Here is a 14,433-nt window from a genome sequence, read left to right on the forward strand (position 1 = left end):
TTTTCCTTGCAGTAATGTGAGCAAAAGTCCTGGTTAATGACACAATTAGGGGTGCTGTCGAAATTGAACTAAAATGCATAATAGGTCTCAACATTTTTAGTGGGTGGATGTTGTGTTTACCCCAAACACTGATACTGTCAGAACTAAAAGCAAACATTGTTTTTCAATTTGTCTCAACCTGGTCATAATTATTTAACAGAATTGCTGCAAATAAAACTTTAAAATTATACTCTTGGTATTTCACTTTTTGTTCAATAGTAATTTTGATAATACCATCTACACAGTTAGTAAATGGTTTGCTTTTGTATTTGTATTTACTGTCATCAACTTCCCGCTGGTATTCGGAAAGCTCCATTAGTGTGTGCAGGATTTTAAAATGTCTGATTTTGGTGACTAATGGTGGTGGCATAAAAAAACAAGGATTTTGCATTTCTTTATTACTATAATCTAAACTTTTTAATAGAAATTTATGTTGGCGTTTTAAATCAGCCTATCTGTAAACTGCAAATTCATACATGCAAACCATGAATAATGTATTAGGACTCAATGGAGACTTAATTCAGTGTCTTTTGTATTTTTATGTAGGTTTTAGTTGATTACGCAAGATTGTAGTAGTGTCTGTTAGAGGAAGGAAACAGGAGCAAAAGAGAAGTACAGAAAGATAACAGCAAACTGTGCACACTGACCTTTTGGAAAGTTAGGCTGTTGATCACAAATTGACCATAATTCGATTTCACGCATTCATGCTTCATGCCATTTAACACATTTCAGCTAGAAGTGAGAGAAGACGACAACACTGGTGCTGATCAAAACGAGCCTATAGCTATCAAGCTCATATAAATAGTTCATGCTTTGAAGGCACCAATGGTTTTAGTTTTCTGACACCATTTCTTTTTTTTTTCCAAATACATCTCTGAAGTGACAAGAATACCCCCACAGTGTTCAGGGTTTTTCTTTTACTACTGAATTCTATGGCAGCTGATTTCACTTATTAGCCAGTGAGTAACCTGTGGGGAGGCACTAATCAGTGTTAACAGCTGGTGTTTGATTGCACTGAAAAGCTCCAGTGGAAGGAGCAGCATGGACAGAGACACAAAGGACTTGACTCAAAAAGGTTTTCGTTTGTCACATTCGTACAGTCACACACTGATGCCTCGAACTGAATGTGTGAGTGAGATGAGTAGTGAGAAAGACAGAACAGTGTGTATGTGTGTGCATGTTAGTGCATGTGAGAGAGAGAGAGAGAGAGAGAGTCGGAGAGATGAGTTCCACTCCACCCACGTCTCTCCGTGTCCAATGTGAGGGGGAGGTGAAACAGTTGAGAGCTTACTGTTTATTAACTGGCATTATTTAGTTGCCTCACTTTGGAGAAGACACTTGTTAACACTGCTCCTCATCAGGTAGGATATATATATTTTTTCTGTTTAAACTTCACTTCTCTAACCAAACCTGGATGAATCCATCCCCATACATGTCTTTGAACTACAAAGTGCCTTCTCTTTGGAAGGATTGTTCTGCCTTATTATTTCAGTCATGCTATTAGTGGCTACAATCACAGTCATCAGGCTTTTATCGTTTCATAATTCAAGCGGGATCTGTGTTTGTACTTGTTGAGACACAACACGGCTATAAAAGCAACTGAAAAAACTAGTTGGGTAAGATACTGTAAGTGAAGCTCGGAAACAATATTGCAGCAGATTGTGACGATGGGAGGTGACGATACACTGCTGATCGCATAGAGAAAAAATGAAATGGCTAATGGAAATGGGTGACTCTGGAAAAATGAAACGCTCTCCTTTGTACACGAGTGTCTCAGGAGTGTTTGGTTTGATGTAATGCAGCACATTAATTTTAACAGGCCAGTTGGTAAATGTACCAGTAGAAAAGAAAGGAGCAGAGAGTGCACATTTGTGAGTGCTGAGAAATGATCTTTAACTTTTGAAAAAGGGGAAGTCAAGGGGGGGGGGGAAAGAGAGAGAATGTGTATGATGTGTACAAAGGGCTGTGATCCAGCAAGAAAACAATCTGTTCCTCTTTCTGATGCTGTAAATGTTGTCTGAATAAAACATATTTCGCAGACAGCAATCACCTATTTTAAAGGTGTAAGGCCCATCAAATGACTGTTTAAATGATCCATCTATCAACCGTCAAGATGCTCTAGTCGTGCATTCTTTTTCGGTTATGTATGGTGCTGACAGCAAGTTAGGCCTGTCATACAAAATGGTGTTGATTGCAAGAAACTCAAGCCAAATAGTTTTTTTTTTTTTTTTTTCTTTTTCCATGTTTCTGTCATCTAAAGCCAAGTCCTAAACAAACTTGCTCAATTTCTTCAGCCTGAACCACAATATACTTTTGTTCATGAACATTCAGTCATCTAAACAACATGATATATGCTGCAAAGGTGCAAACTCAAAAGTAGCTGGATTTGCTTGTGTTTTGTTGAAAACACAGAAGATGCATCAAGTGCATCAGTCAACATGAGTGTAAAACCACATGTAATGTTCAGCAAAGCTCTCATCCCTGCAGGGTTGTATACAATATGGCTCACCCTATTTTTAGGGTAACTGCGATGTAGCTTGGAGCTATTTTTGCACCTCATGCAATTCTGCAGCGTGACCGGTGCAGCAGGCAGCACATGCCAGCTAGTTTTCTAACCTGGAGTTCAGCAGAGCAAAGCAGAGGGTGACTGGTTTGAGGAGATGTGTTACAGTAAGATGAACACGTTCTTTTCTCTCTTTCTGTGGCTGGAGGAAGTTGGTATGGTGTGTGTGTGTGTGGAGGGGGTGTTTCTGCACTAAGAGTGTGAAAGTTTATTGAGAGGCATGCTTGGTTGCAACACGGATCAGAGGATTTGATTTGTCCTGCAAAGAAAAACAGAATAGCTTGCATGATCGTGAAGCACACAGATTCTACAAGAGAGGTGAAAGTAATAGAGCGGCTGATTATTATGATTTTTGACATACATCTAGTGATTTAATAAACTTTTTTTCCACCCTTTATACAGAATTCCACCCAGTTGGAGCAACAATGTCTTCCCATGTAAAACCTCGGAAGGAGAAGGTCGGTATGGTGGACTATGACACACAAATCAAAGGTGAAAAAAGCATTTCATTTGAACTTCTTCAGCACCCTCTCCCCCTTTTTATCACACAACATCTTGGCTGTGATGAGCTTTTTTTTTTTTCTTCTGTGGAAAAAAGAAACCGCTGTAAAATTCGTTTCTCACCCCCAACATGACTTTCAGAATGAATCATATTCTTTCATGTGTCTTTTTTTTTTTTTTTTACCTTGCTATTTACTCTTGTTTTGCAGAGGTGCGCTGCCAGCTCACTGACCAACTTAAGGTCTTGGACTTGCAACTAGAGCAGAAGAGCCAGCAGCTGCAAGACCTCACAGACTACCTGCGCAGAAGGGGTGAGATTGAAAGCGAGTACGCCCGCTCTCTGGAAAAACTTGCTGAAAAATTCACTTCCAGGATTAAAAGGTAATTGCAATTCTGTATTGTCTTTATCAACACACATGATGGACTAGCAAGTACATAAAATGAAGTATCGCTAAGCAGTTTATGTGAGGATTTTGTTGTGAAACTGTTAGTGCCCCTGTCTTTCTTTTTTTCTTAACATGTGCTCAGGAAGGAGCCCAGCAGTAACTCAGTAGCAAAAGTCTGGATGACTCTGCTGACTCAGACTCGCCAAGAAAGTAAGGATCACAATGGACTAAGTGAAAGCTGCAGCAACTTCCTCATCCAGCCCCTCACACACTGTCTAGAGTACACACAGCGACTTGCCAAGAAGGTAGTGACTGACCAGACATAAACATAAACATACACACAAACATAAACATACACACAAACATAAACATACACACAAACATTATACATTATTAATATTTCTTTGGAAAAGTCTGAATGTGTACATGTTATTGACTTGGTGGTGGCAATACTACTACTTTTCTGACTTTTCACCTTGTTTTTCAATTGACATTAATATATTTTGTTTTGGGTAATTGTGTTGTTGAGCTATGACAGTTTGTGGTATTTTATCTTTACACCTTATACCTCACGCCCTAGAGTAAAGACGTTTGCATTCAGCTACAAGATGGGCTACTCAAAGTTACCACAGAGCTACAGACTGTAAGTGTAAAACCACACACATTTTCAGTTTTACAAATCAAGAAAGGAGTTCATTGGTATATGTATCTCTGTGCAGGCATGGCGGACATACTACCAGTACCATGCAGACTATGTTTGCGCAGAAGGGAAGCTGAAGGAAGCGGAGAAACAGGAGGAAAAGCAGAAGCAGAGTGCTGCTAAAAAACTTGAGAGGTTGATAGAAAAAGTAAACAAAATACCTCTTTTCAAGTATTATGTGCGTGCATGTCAATTATATCACCTTTTTAATTGCTTGCTGATAAATGTTTGTGCTACAGAGACAATGTAAAGTCCAAGAAATATACCTGAAATGCAGCAAGGCCAGAAACGAATACCTCCTAAACTTGGATGCAGCAAATACCTCCATGAATAGGTACTACCTCCAAGACATCACCACTCTCATTGATGTGAGTCCATCATTTCGTTCCTTTGTAAACACCTGTACAATTAAACAAACATTTTTATTATATTAGGTGATGTTCCCAAATTTCTGGGGTCTTTCAGAAATATATCATCAGTTTTTAAAGTTGGACTCTGGGACATTTTGATTATTATGATTCATACAAACTCACTGTAAACTTCCATAGTTACTTTGGTTGTGTAAAGCTGCTTTGATCGACAATGTCAATTGTAAAAAGCGCTATACAATAAAAATTGAATTGAATTGAATTTCTAGTGGTTCTCATTGAGATCGATCAAAATGAGCCGATCGAAAAACATTAGCACACAACGTGATATTAGACATGCAGTGCCAGCTAAATCACCTTTACTAATATGTCTCAAAAACACTGATGTGTCCCTCAGTGTGCAGATGTAGGGTACCATCTCTCGTTGGGACGGGTGATGCAGGCCTTCCTGTCCAGTCAATGGCAGTCCCAGCAAAATCTCGTCACAAGGCTGCAGCAGCTTCAAGGGGCAGTGTCTGGACTGGACCAGAGCCACGACAGAGACACCCTCCTCCAGGACCACTATAACACTTTCGCTATGCCTCTTCGTTTCCCTTATCAGCCTCATGAAGGAGACCAGGTGTGTAGTTTGTCTTTCAATCGGCATATTGGTAATGCCACATAATGAGATGTTCAGGGTCTAGCGTCCCTTGTGTTTCGCAGGTTTCTGAAGTCTGTGCAGAACATGAGTTGAGATGTGAGCTGGAGACGAGATTCAAACAGATACAGACCAGACTGAGGGATGTCACCCAGGAAGCAGAGGAGGTACCGTCCATCACATTAGCACTGGAGCATTCCTAATAGAAAGACATACTTAACGTTGCGTTTTAAGTCTGTTGTTAGTTTACCTCACATTCTAATATTTTTACACACAATTGCAACTCCATCTTACAGGCTAGCAAGAGCATGTCAGCCGCTCAGTCTTCCCTAGTGGAGAATATCAGTGATGATGATCTGGAGCCCAGCAGCGGCAATGGTTCATTTCAGGAGGGCAACACTGAAATCCTGACAGTCAGGCCCAGTGTGGCCAGACGTAGGGCCAACCTGCAAGAAATAGAAAACCTCTACTTCACTGTGAGTCTCTCTTTTTTTACCAATACTATTAGCAAGGTTTTCGCATAGTTTGTGGACATGGTTTTTGATGGTGTTTAGATTCGAGCTTTGAATGACCAAAGTGACAGTGACTGTAACTTCAGTGATTCATGATTTGTTTTACAGAGAGTAAAAGAATACCTTATCGGCAGTTCCCTAGTATCCAAACTGCAAGCCAAACATGACCTGCTTAAAGTGGCTGTAGAAAAAGGTATTACTTCTGCATTCCTCACTTCACAATACTAACAAAAGTCATTAGAGGACAGTTGGCTATTGTTGTACAGTAAATTCTTGTTCCTTCATTACCAGCAAGCAAAGTACTACATTTCTATTTAAGCCAGTGTTCTTCTCTTGGCCTCTCGATGGCTGGTTCTGGGTTAAACTAGTTCTAATTCCCTTTGTCTCCTCCTAGCTGAGGCATCAAATGGACAACAGCCTAGGTAGATATATAAATGTATTAAGAGTTCCTATAAAGTCAATGCATGTAGTCTTCATTAAATGCTGTTAATATGTGTTAATATTTTTATAACGTTGGCATCTTATTCTGCAGACACAATGGAAAGTCTATGCGTGTCAGGAAGAATCATTCAAGTACGAATTTGATGCACAACCAAAAACTTTTTAATAGAGACATGCTGTCCTTCATCCAGGTAGCTACCAGAATTCTTACATTATGCCACATTTTCCTCTTTTATCATTGCTGAGCATTGGTATCCAATTAAGTCTTCTCTTATGGTACACAGGTAAAAAATAATGTACCAGACATTCTGTTCATTAATCAGTAAATCTGTTTCATACAGGCATCAGGGCAACAGATTCCAATTGTTGTGGAAAGTTGCATTCGCTATATCAATCTCAATGGTGAGTGTCGATAATAGAACAGTGAACCAGCAGACAATACACATGAAAAGTAATATGGTAGTTTTAGTAAAATGTTCTGTAAGACTTAATCCACTTGGTCCACTTTGTCCTGCATCTAAAGGTTATAAGTTAGTTTGTAGTATTAAGAAATTACTATAATCTGTCCATCAGGTCTCCACCATGAAGGGATATTTAGAGTGCCAGGTTCTCAGGTGGAGATCAACAACCTGAGGGATGCCTTCGAGCAAGGTAGGCACACGTGTGTGTGTGTGTGTGTGTGTGTGTGTGTGTGTGTGTGTGTGTGTGTGTGTGTGTGTGTGTGTGTGTGTGTGTGTGTGTGTGTGTGTGTGTGTGTGTGTGTTGTATGATACATTCTATATATATATATATATATGGGCCATTGTCACTGTGGAGCCTTAATAATGTGGTGCAGGAGAAGATCCCTTGGCTGAACGAACATATGACATGGACTCTGTGGCTGGAGTATTGAAGCTCTACTTCAGAGGTCTGGAGAATCCCCTCTTCCCGCTTGACAGCACCAGCCAACTCTTGGAGCATACTCGTAAGTGGGTGTACATGTAGAAAAGTCAAAAAATGTTGCATAGATTCAGCATGTACTTATCGGCCTTTCATCATCTTCTCTCAGAGATCAAGAATGATGCAGAGAGAGCGTCTCAGCTCAAGGCAGTCATCTCTTCCTATCCCAAACCTGTTATCATTGTCATGAGATATCTCTTTGCATTCCTTCATCAGTGAGTATTTATGTGAGCAGGGTATAACAGAATCAGCCTGACCTAACTTTATTAGTGCAAAGTGACAATTTGCCCAACAGTGACTTGGCAGAGATAATAGATGGAGACACAGCTAAATGTTGAGTAACATGGTGAGAAAAGGGAAATAAACCAAACAAAAGAAATGACACTGAAACTGAAAAATAGCCTATAAACGTATCATTTAATTAAATATCAGAACATGTTTGCTATGTCTCTAATAAGTGCTGGGTATTACTTTAGCTGTGTCTATGAACTTTTTATTTTAGCATGATCTATCTTGGACTGTATCATTTGTTTCTCTGCCTCCAGTGTGTCGGAGTACAGTGACGAGAACATGATGCAGCCTTACAACCTGGCTGTGTGTTTTGGCCCCAGCCTAGTCAGAGGGTCTCAGGATGATGATGTTGTCACACTGCAGTCTCAGATCAATGCACTGGTGAAGAACATCATCCATCAGCATGAGAGCATCTTCCCAAGCCAGAGTGAACTACAAGGGCCAGTTTATGAGAAATGCATGACTCTAGAGGAAGATGACTGGTAAGAATTTTTTTTTTTTTTTTTTTAACTCTACATGAATGTTGTATATAGATTATCTGAGGTGGTTTCTTCACAGTGAGCCTATCGCTGAAGAAGGAGACGTGGAAATAGATTACACCCTGAGCAAAGATGGTAAGTTTTCATACTCATAGTTCATTTTATCTTCTTTTTACCTGTGATGGTGGTGAAGAAAATAAAAGAATATATCAATGTCATGTTCAACAGAGTTGGAAAGTGGATCCTCTCCTGACAACAGCATTAGCTTTTCCGCAACAGCAACGCAGAAAAAGGCTGAACGTCCGCGAGCCAACAGCAGCGGATCCATTGACCAAAAGAGGTTATTAGGTGGAATCTCAGGGGGTGGCATTACTTCAGGTGGAAGGATGATGCTTCAGATTCCTGTTGGGCCGCAGTGCAGACCACGGCGGGTCCCGTCTCCTGGTTACAGGCTTCAGGAACACTCCTCTTCTGAGGATATTGCCATCAAACTAGACAAGGTTGGTCTTTGTTGAAAGTTGTTGAAAATTTGGTGTTCAAATTAGTGGTTCTGTTAATAAGGCACTCTTTCAATAAACGTTCCCAAGTTGTAACAAATTATTTAGTCACCACTGTTTTTTTTTTTGGGGGGGGGGGGGGATTTATAAATAAAAGTTTGGGTTTATCATTTTCTAGTAATTCATTTGCCACTACAAATGTTATTCAAGTTATTAATTAGGTTTTGCGAGATTCTAATATAGTAATTTATGTCCAGATGTCCTGCATCAATTTCCTAAGTGGTTCAATAGTTGAAGTGTTAGTAAAATGTTTAAGTTGATTTTATACTTGAGGTAACACCAACCAAATATTTTTTTCAATAGCTGGCAAATCGATTCGAGCTGAGAGCTAAAATGTATCTATAGAGCACTGGTAATTCATTTTTTAAAACGTGGTAACAACTGACTAATGATTTTAATAACATTTTTAGATTGTGGCTTTTATGTGACAAATATAATTAGATGCTCTCAGACAAAGGGGAGTGCAGGAAACCAAGGCATTTCTCATTTTCCTCCTCATCACAATTGTTTCATATCTTACAGGATGTCTGTCGACAGATGGACTCGGTCTTCAGGGAGCTCGCCACACGGCAGACAATGCAGGATCCCTCCTCTACTACTTCTTCCCAAAGTAAAGTGAAGTGGGAAGATCGCAGGGGGAGAGGCCCAGGACAGTTCAGGGCAGCAGAGACACAGGACTGAGAGCACTGGCATCAGTTGATGGTGTGATGTGTTTAGACAGCAACTTTCAGCACATATATTTCTGGAAAACTGAGATCCCAACCTACAGCACGGTCACTTCTCTGAGGCCCCTGTGATTGATGTCTTTCCACAGATGTCTCAGCAACTCTTTCATACACAGTGTGTAAAGCAGATTCCTGGTGTGACTACAGACCTGCAGCACAAAATGGAAACTGTAGATGGAAACTGAAATGCACATATATATTTTGTGTTGAAAGTAGTTGGCAACTAATGACTTTATATTATTATTCTGATTAATAAGATGATAAAATCTTTAGTTCATGCACTTCAACATCCAATACAAGCACAAATTATATCTTCATCTAATCATCACAAAGTTATGAAAACTGAGAATACTATATCTGTAAGGAATTTGTATATTTAATAATCTGACTCAGCTGTATATCTAGGCTACATATCAAATAAATATTTTGAATATTTTCTGTGACGTTTTTGTTTAATGTATGAAAAGGGGGGTAATAAATGCTCTGTAGGATGTTTCACTTGTGACTTTCCTTTTATTTTATGCCTTGATTATGTGCAGGGCTCAAAGATATAGGATAATATAGTAATACGTGGTAAATGTATTTTTTGTTTATATCAAAAGTGAATTACAAAATGACTCTCGCATTACTTTTACACTGCCTGAAAAGAAAATGTATTCCAGAATATATTGTGTATACTTTTGAACTAAGTTAAAGGCTTTGTTAAAAACACATAAAGTATGTATGTATGTATGTATGTATAGGATTCATATTTTATGTTAATGAAAGAATAAATATAAAAAAACATCTTTAAAATCTAAAATATGATAAATACATTTGTCTAAGAAGACATTAGGTGTTTTACTTGCACAAAAATTAGGAAACAAAATGAATCAAGTCACTGTCATGGGTTATAAAATTAAAATGTGTAAGAACCAATTGCACTTTCATATAATGTTTGGCAGCTTACTCTTCAGCTTACAACATGTTTGATGTTTTGTTGTTAAAATCTTCACGTAAATTAACTCATTTATTGCTGACTGCCAGACAGATACGGCATAAAACAATATGCCAGCAATACAATCTTTCCTTTAAAACACACATCTACAAGCAGTAGTGCGAATTTCCCTTTTAGGTACTACTTCAGTATTTACAGTTAATGCTGCTTCATACTTGTGTACTTTTTCATTTAACAGCTAAAGTTCATTACTTTCTATATAGAAAGCCTGCTCAGCTAAATATATTTAAGGGTTATGGGTTAAGGTTTAAGGCTATGTTGCCTACTACTAATGTTCAATCTGTCTCAATAAAAATTAATGAGAAATTATATTTTTGACCTTATCTGCATGGGATGTGTTACGTGCATAAAATTAAATTTCAAATGGATGCATTATTTTATCTTTAATCCTCTGTTTTTTTTTGCATTATGGCCAATACCACAGTAATATTACTATTAATTATTATAATATTATGGTACATTTCCACCACTGTTTACTGTTTTCATTCAGATGACGTGTCGACTGAATCCAGTCCCACAATACTTTGCGGCACAACGGTCCACGTCACTCCAGCGCAGCCGCAGTGGTGTGGTGGCGCTGAGCTGAGGTGGACTTCTTCCCTTCATTCACTGTGGAAGCAGCGGTGCAGTTCAGCAGCCGAAGCTCAGGGCCCACACGAAACATCCCAGACGAGCCTCCAAACGCCAAGATGATTCGGATAGCCGCCTTCCTTGCTCTTCTGGTGGTCGCCTGCTCGGGTAAGTCAGCAGGGAGACCCAATGGAAGAGATTTGTAGAGGTTAATTAGCTATCCTGTAACGCTAACCATATTCAGCTAGCAGCTAGCTTAACTTAACCTCAGTTCCTCAAATCACTTCCAGTTGTCTCACACGTTAGCTGGTGTCTAAGTGCTTTTGAGTTCTATATTACGTTTTAATTGGGTGCATAGTGTGCGAGAGTGTCTAGGATTTTAGCAAACCTCACTGTCTGTGATAACAGGGGAGAGCTGCACAGACCCAGTGATCACTCCGTCGGCCTACACCACATCTGACGCCGTCATCTCCTCCGAGTCTGTCTTCATCGTTGAGCTCAGCCTGACCTGTGCCAACGGAGCACAGGTAAATGTCCACCTCCAACTCTTAAAGTATACAACATGGTCCTATGTTAAAAATATTTAGGCTGACTCAGTGATATTCTCTTCTGTGCTGTCCAGAGCATGACACTGTATGCTGATGTGAATGGAAGACAGTTCCCTGTGACTAGAGGCCAGGATGTTGGCAAGTACCAGGTATGGTGTGGTGTGGTATGGTATGGTGTGGTGTGGTGTGGTAGTTCATATGTTCTACAGTCGCAAGAAAAAATAACTCAGCTATTTACAGTTCTGTGGGTTTCTGCATAAACTGGTTATGAAATGTGATCTGAACTTCACAAAAATCACAAATACATATGAACACAGCTGACTAAACATAGTTCTAACTTTTTGTCTCTTTTGAACAAACATACAAAGTGATGGTGGAAAAAAGCAAGTGAAACACTAGGTTTCTTACTAAACACCAGCTGGATTGAGTTGTTAGCTGTTGACAAACCTGTAGTCTAGTCAATAAAATGAGAATGCAAGTGTGGTTCAGCTCTGCCTTGATTTATAATAAAACTAAAACCGTGCCTCGCATACATAGAGACCTGTGATTAACAGTTGTTGATTTCCATGTAGCTAGAAAGGGTTACAAACTAAATGCAAAGAGTTTAGATATTCATCAGTTATATATAGTCTATTAGTGGCTGAAGAGTATGGGTTTTTTAATGGCTGATGACAGTCTTGAGAGGATCCGGAGGCTGATTTATGTTGCTGATATGCTTCTTTTGTTTGTTTTTCTCTTTTTGCAAATTACAAATAAGACCTTATATGCTTAACTTAAATGAGCATTTAATGCATCTTAAACAAATATTTTATCTATTTAAAATATTTTAAAACTAAAAAACAGGTTTCTGAAACAGGGATGACACATTCTATACCGTCCCTAAACACCTCACTAGTGCTAATGGTGTGAGGGTCAGCCATGCTAGGCGGTCCTGTGCATGTTAAGTCAGTGAACAAGAGAGACCAGAGGAAATGTTGAAGTCCTGGAGACTTTATTTAATTTGTGGTTGTCAGGGAGTTGTTATTAAAATGTGTGAGACTCTCAGAACTACCAGACTGTTTTGCTGTCTCTGGATGGCTTTCCATTATAGGCATGGGTTTATCAAAGTATTGTACAAGATATATTGCCAGGGTGGCTTTCCACAAGTTGAAGCTTAATAGATGGCTTCAGAGACATACAATCTGCCTTTGCAGTGACCAAATAGAGATGCTGTGGAATTGTCCTATAAATTTAGTTTTAAGGCTAGGTTTAAAACTGTTAAAAAATTATAACTTCACATAGGGGGTGCACACCATTAGAAAATTGTGGCTATTTGTCAACATGCGACTTCTCCCCTCAGGTGTCCTGGAGTCTCCCTCACAAACAGGCCAGCTCTGGCACATACCAGGTTAAATTCTTTGATGAGGAGTCCTACAGTGCCCTGCGGAAGGTTAGCATTGATGTTCAGTAATAGTTTACTGCCTGTCAACTCCTCTTGTTTTGGTGTGTGCTGTGTTTTTAGGTGAAGGCTGTTTAATTGGAATTATACATTTAAATGTCTTGTGTTCCAGGCCCAGAGAAACAATGAAGATGTAAATGCCATTCAGCCTCTCTTCTCTGTCAACATTGACCATAGGGTGAGTCTCTTATCTGTATGAACATGCGATTGCAGGCACAATCACAATAAATTTTAAAACTTATTGTACTTGTGACCTATTGTCATTGTGTCCACAATCACCTAAGTTGATGCAAGTATTTCAAAGAACATGTGAAACTGAAATATCTATATAATGCTAAACGTGAACTGATCTGTTTAATTTATCACTACAGGGTGCATGGAATGGCCCATGGGTGTCTACTGAGGTGGTGGCTGCCCTCATCGGGATCCTGGTTTACTACATGGCCTTCAGTGCCAAGAGTACCATCCAAGCATAAACAGATCAACAATCACTTTAACCACTAGATTGTTAAAGACTGAATTCTGGTGGAACTCAATCGATGATCCATCATCAAGTATTGAGGCAAGCCAGCAGGATTTTGCTACCTGATCTGCTTTGGGACGAGGAGCAAGAGTAGCAGTCTTTGTATGTTTTTATTCAGACTGTGTCTGTGTGCGATCAGTCTTTTCTCACAAGTTTGTTCTCCCAGTATGGATGGAATTTTGTAAATTTTTTAAAATAAACCTGGACCCAGTAAATAAACAAAATATTAACTTCTCCTTAAAGATGTTGCTGCATTCAAATCAAATTATTTGTTGGCCTTCTACATGGACACACTGTCCAGCGTGGGACTAACAGATGTGATGAACACCAACAGAGAAAGTTGAAGCCTTCATCAACTATGTGATTGCACTGGTCTGAACAGGCTGAGTGGATGTGTCTCTTCCAGTAAAATGAATAAATGGCTTGTTTTTCTTCCAGTGTAATGTGTGATGTGATGGTTCATTGACAGACTGCTCTTATTCTTATTCTTATTATTAAATTTCTTTTTCTCAAAGATAGATTGGAAGATTTATAGTGTTCCATAGAAACTCGTCAACTGTGAAGTTCATTTTCTATTTTCCGTTGTGATACATTTGTCATTTCTAGATGATGTGGCACTTGTGTGACCTAATCTAGATCAAACAATAACTAGTTTCAAGCATTTTTTGCATTCACAGGCATAAATGCTAAATGGATAAAGGATTATTAAACAGACCTTAGGAGATGGCATTTCTTTCCTCTTCGTGTTGGAATATTTAAGAATTTCATTTTATTTATTTTATAGATTTAGACCTGATGTATAAGTGCAAAACTGAAATGAAATTCAGTTTGTGTTTTACTTTTTCAAAGTCTTGTACCTGGTACTTTTTTAGTAGAACTTTTAATACGTCATAAAGAACTGTTTTTGCCTGAGAGGCGACTGTCCACTTGTGTTCCTAGATAGTCACAGACAGATACATGTTCAAACAGCAGCACACCAGGTGCTAATGCTCTGTCCTGTTTTTTCTCAATGTACACCAACAGTATATAGCCACTATACATACTAAGTTTTGTTATCAAAAGAGTTTCAGATTTTCCATTGTATACAACTGTCTCATTTTGAATACTTATGAACCCAAACCCCAAAGGAACAGTGCACACAAAACTCTGCTGTCTTTATGAATCGCTGTAGTGCAGTACTACTGTCTAACCACATTGTGGCAGCTCTATGCCGTTTGTT

At 39.0% G+C, this 14,433-nt stretch overlaps 2 protein-coding genes across 2 annotated transcripts; both read left to right on the top strand.

Annotated features, from left to right (window-relative positions):
- The first annotated feature begins 1,284 nt into the window (after nt 1-1,284).
- arhgap4a (Rho GTPase activating protein 4a) lies at nt 1,285-9,633 on the top strand. Its single transcript, XM_026368296.1, has 21 exons — nt 1,285-1,400; nt 3,005-3,094; nt 3,313-3,484; nt 3,632-3,794; nt 4,070-4,132; nt 4,209-4,337; nt 4,429-4,557; nt 4,955-5,176; nt 5,260-5,361; nt 5,491-5,670; nt 5,815-5,899; nt 6,101-6,128; nt 6,239-6,338; nt 6,489-6,549; nt 6,721-6,798; nt 6,983-7,111; nt 7,196-7,301; nt 7,632-7,859; nt 7,936-7,991; nt 8,085-8,356; nt 8,936-9,633. Exons 2-21 carry the CDS (start codon nt 3,028-3,030, stop codon nt 9,092-9,094), a joined length of 2,529 nt encoding a protein of 842 aa, XP_026224081.1. The 5' UTR covers nt 1,285-1,400; nt 3,005-3,027; the 3' UTR covers nt 9,095-9,633.
- A 1,076-nt stretch (nt 9,634-10,709) lies between these two features.
- ssr4 (signal sequence receptor, delta) lies at nt 10,710-13,652 on the top strand. The gene is made up of 6 exons (XM_026366829.1): nt 10,710-10,873; nt 11,114-11,232; nt 11,328-11,402; nt 12,593-12,682; nt 12,804-12,869; nt 13,063-13,652. The coding sequence occupies exons 1-6, from the start codon at nt 10,825-10,827 to the stop codon at nt 13,165-13,167; spliced, it is 504 nt and encodes a 167-aa protein (XP_026222614.1). The 5' UTR covers nt 10,710-10,824; the 3' UTR covers nt 13,168-13,652.
- Nucleotides 13,653-14,433: the final 781 nt, after the last annotated feature.

This window comes from Anabas testudineus, chromosome 7 (assembly GCF_900324465.2).
Source record: "Anabas testudineus chromosome 7, fAnaTes1.2, whole genome shotgun sequence".
NCBI lineage: Eukaryota > Metazoa > Chordata > Actinopteri > Anabantiformes > Anabantidae > Anabas > Anabas testudineus.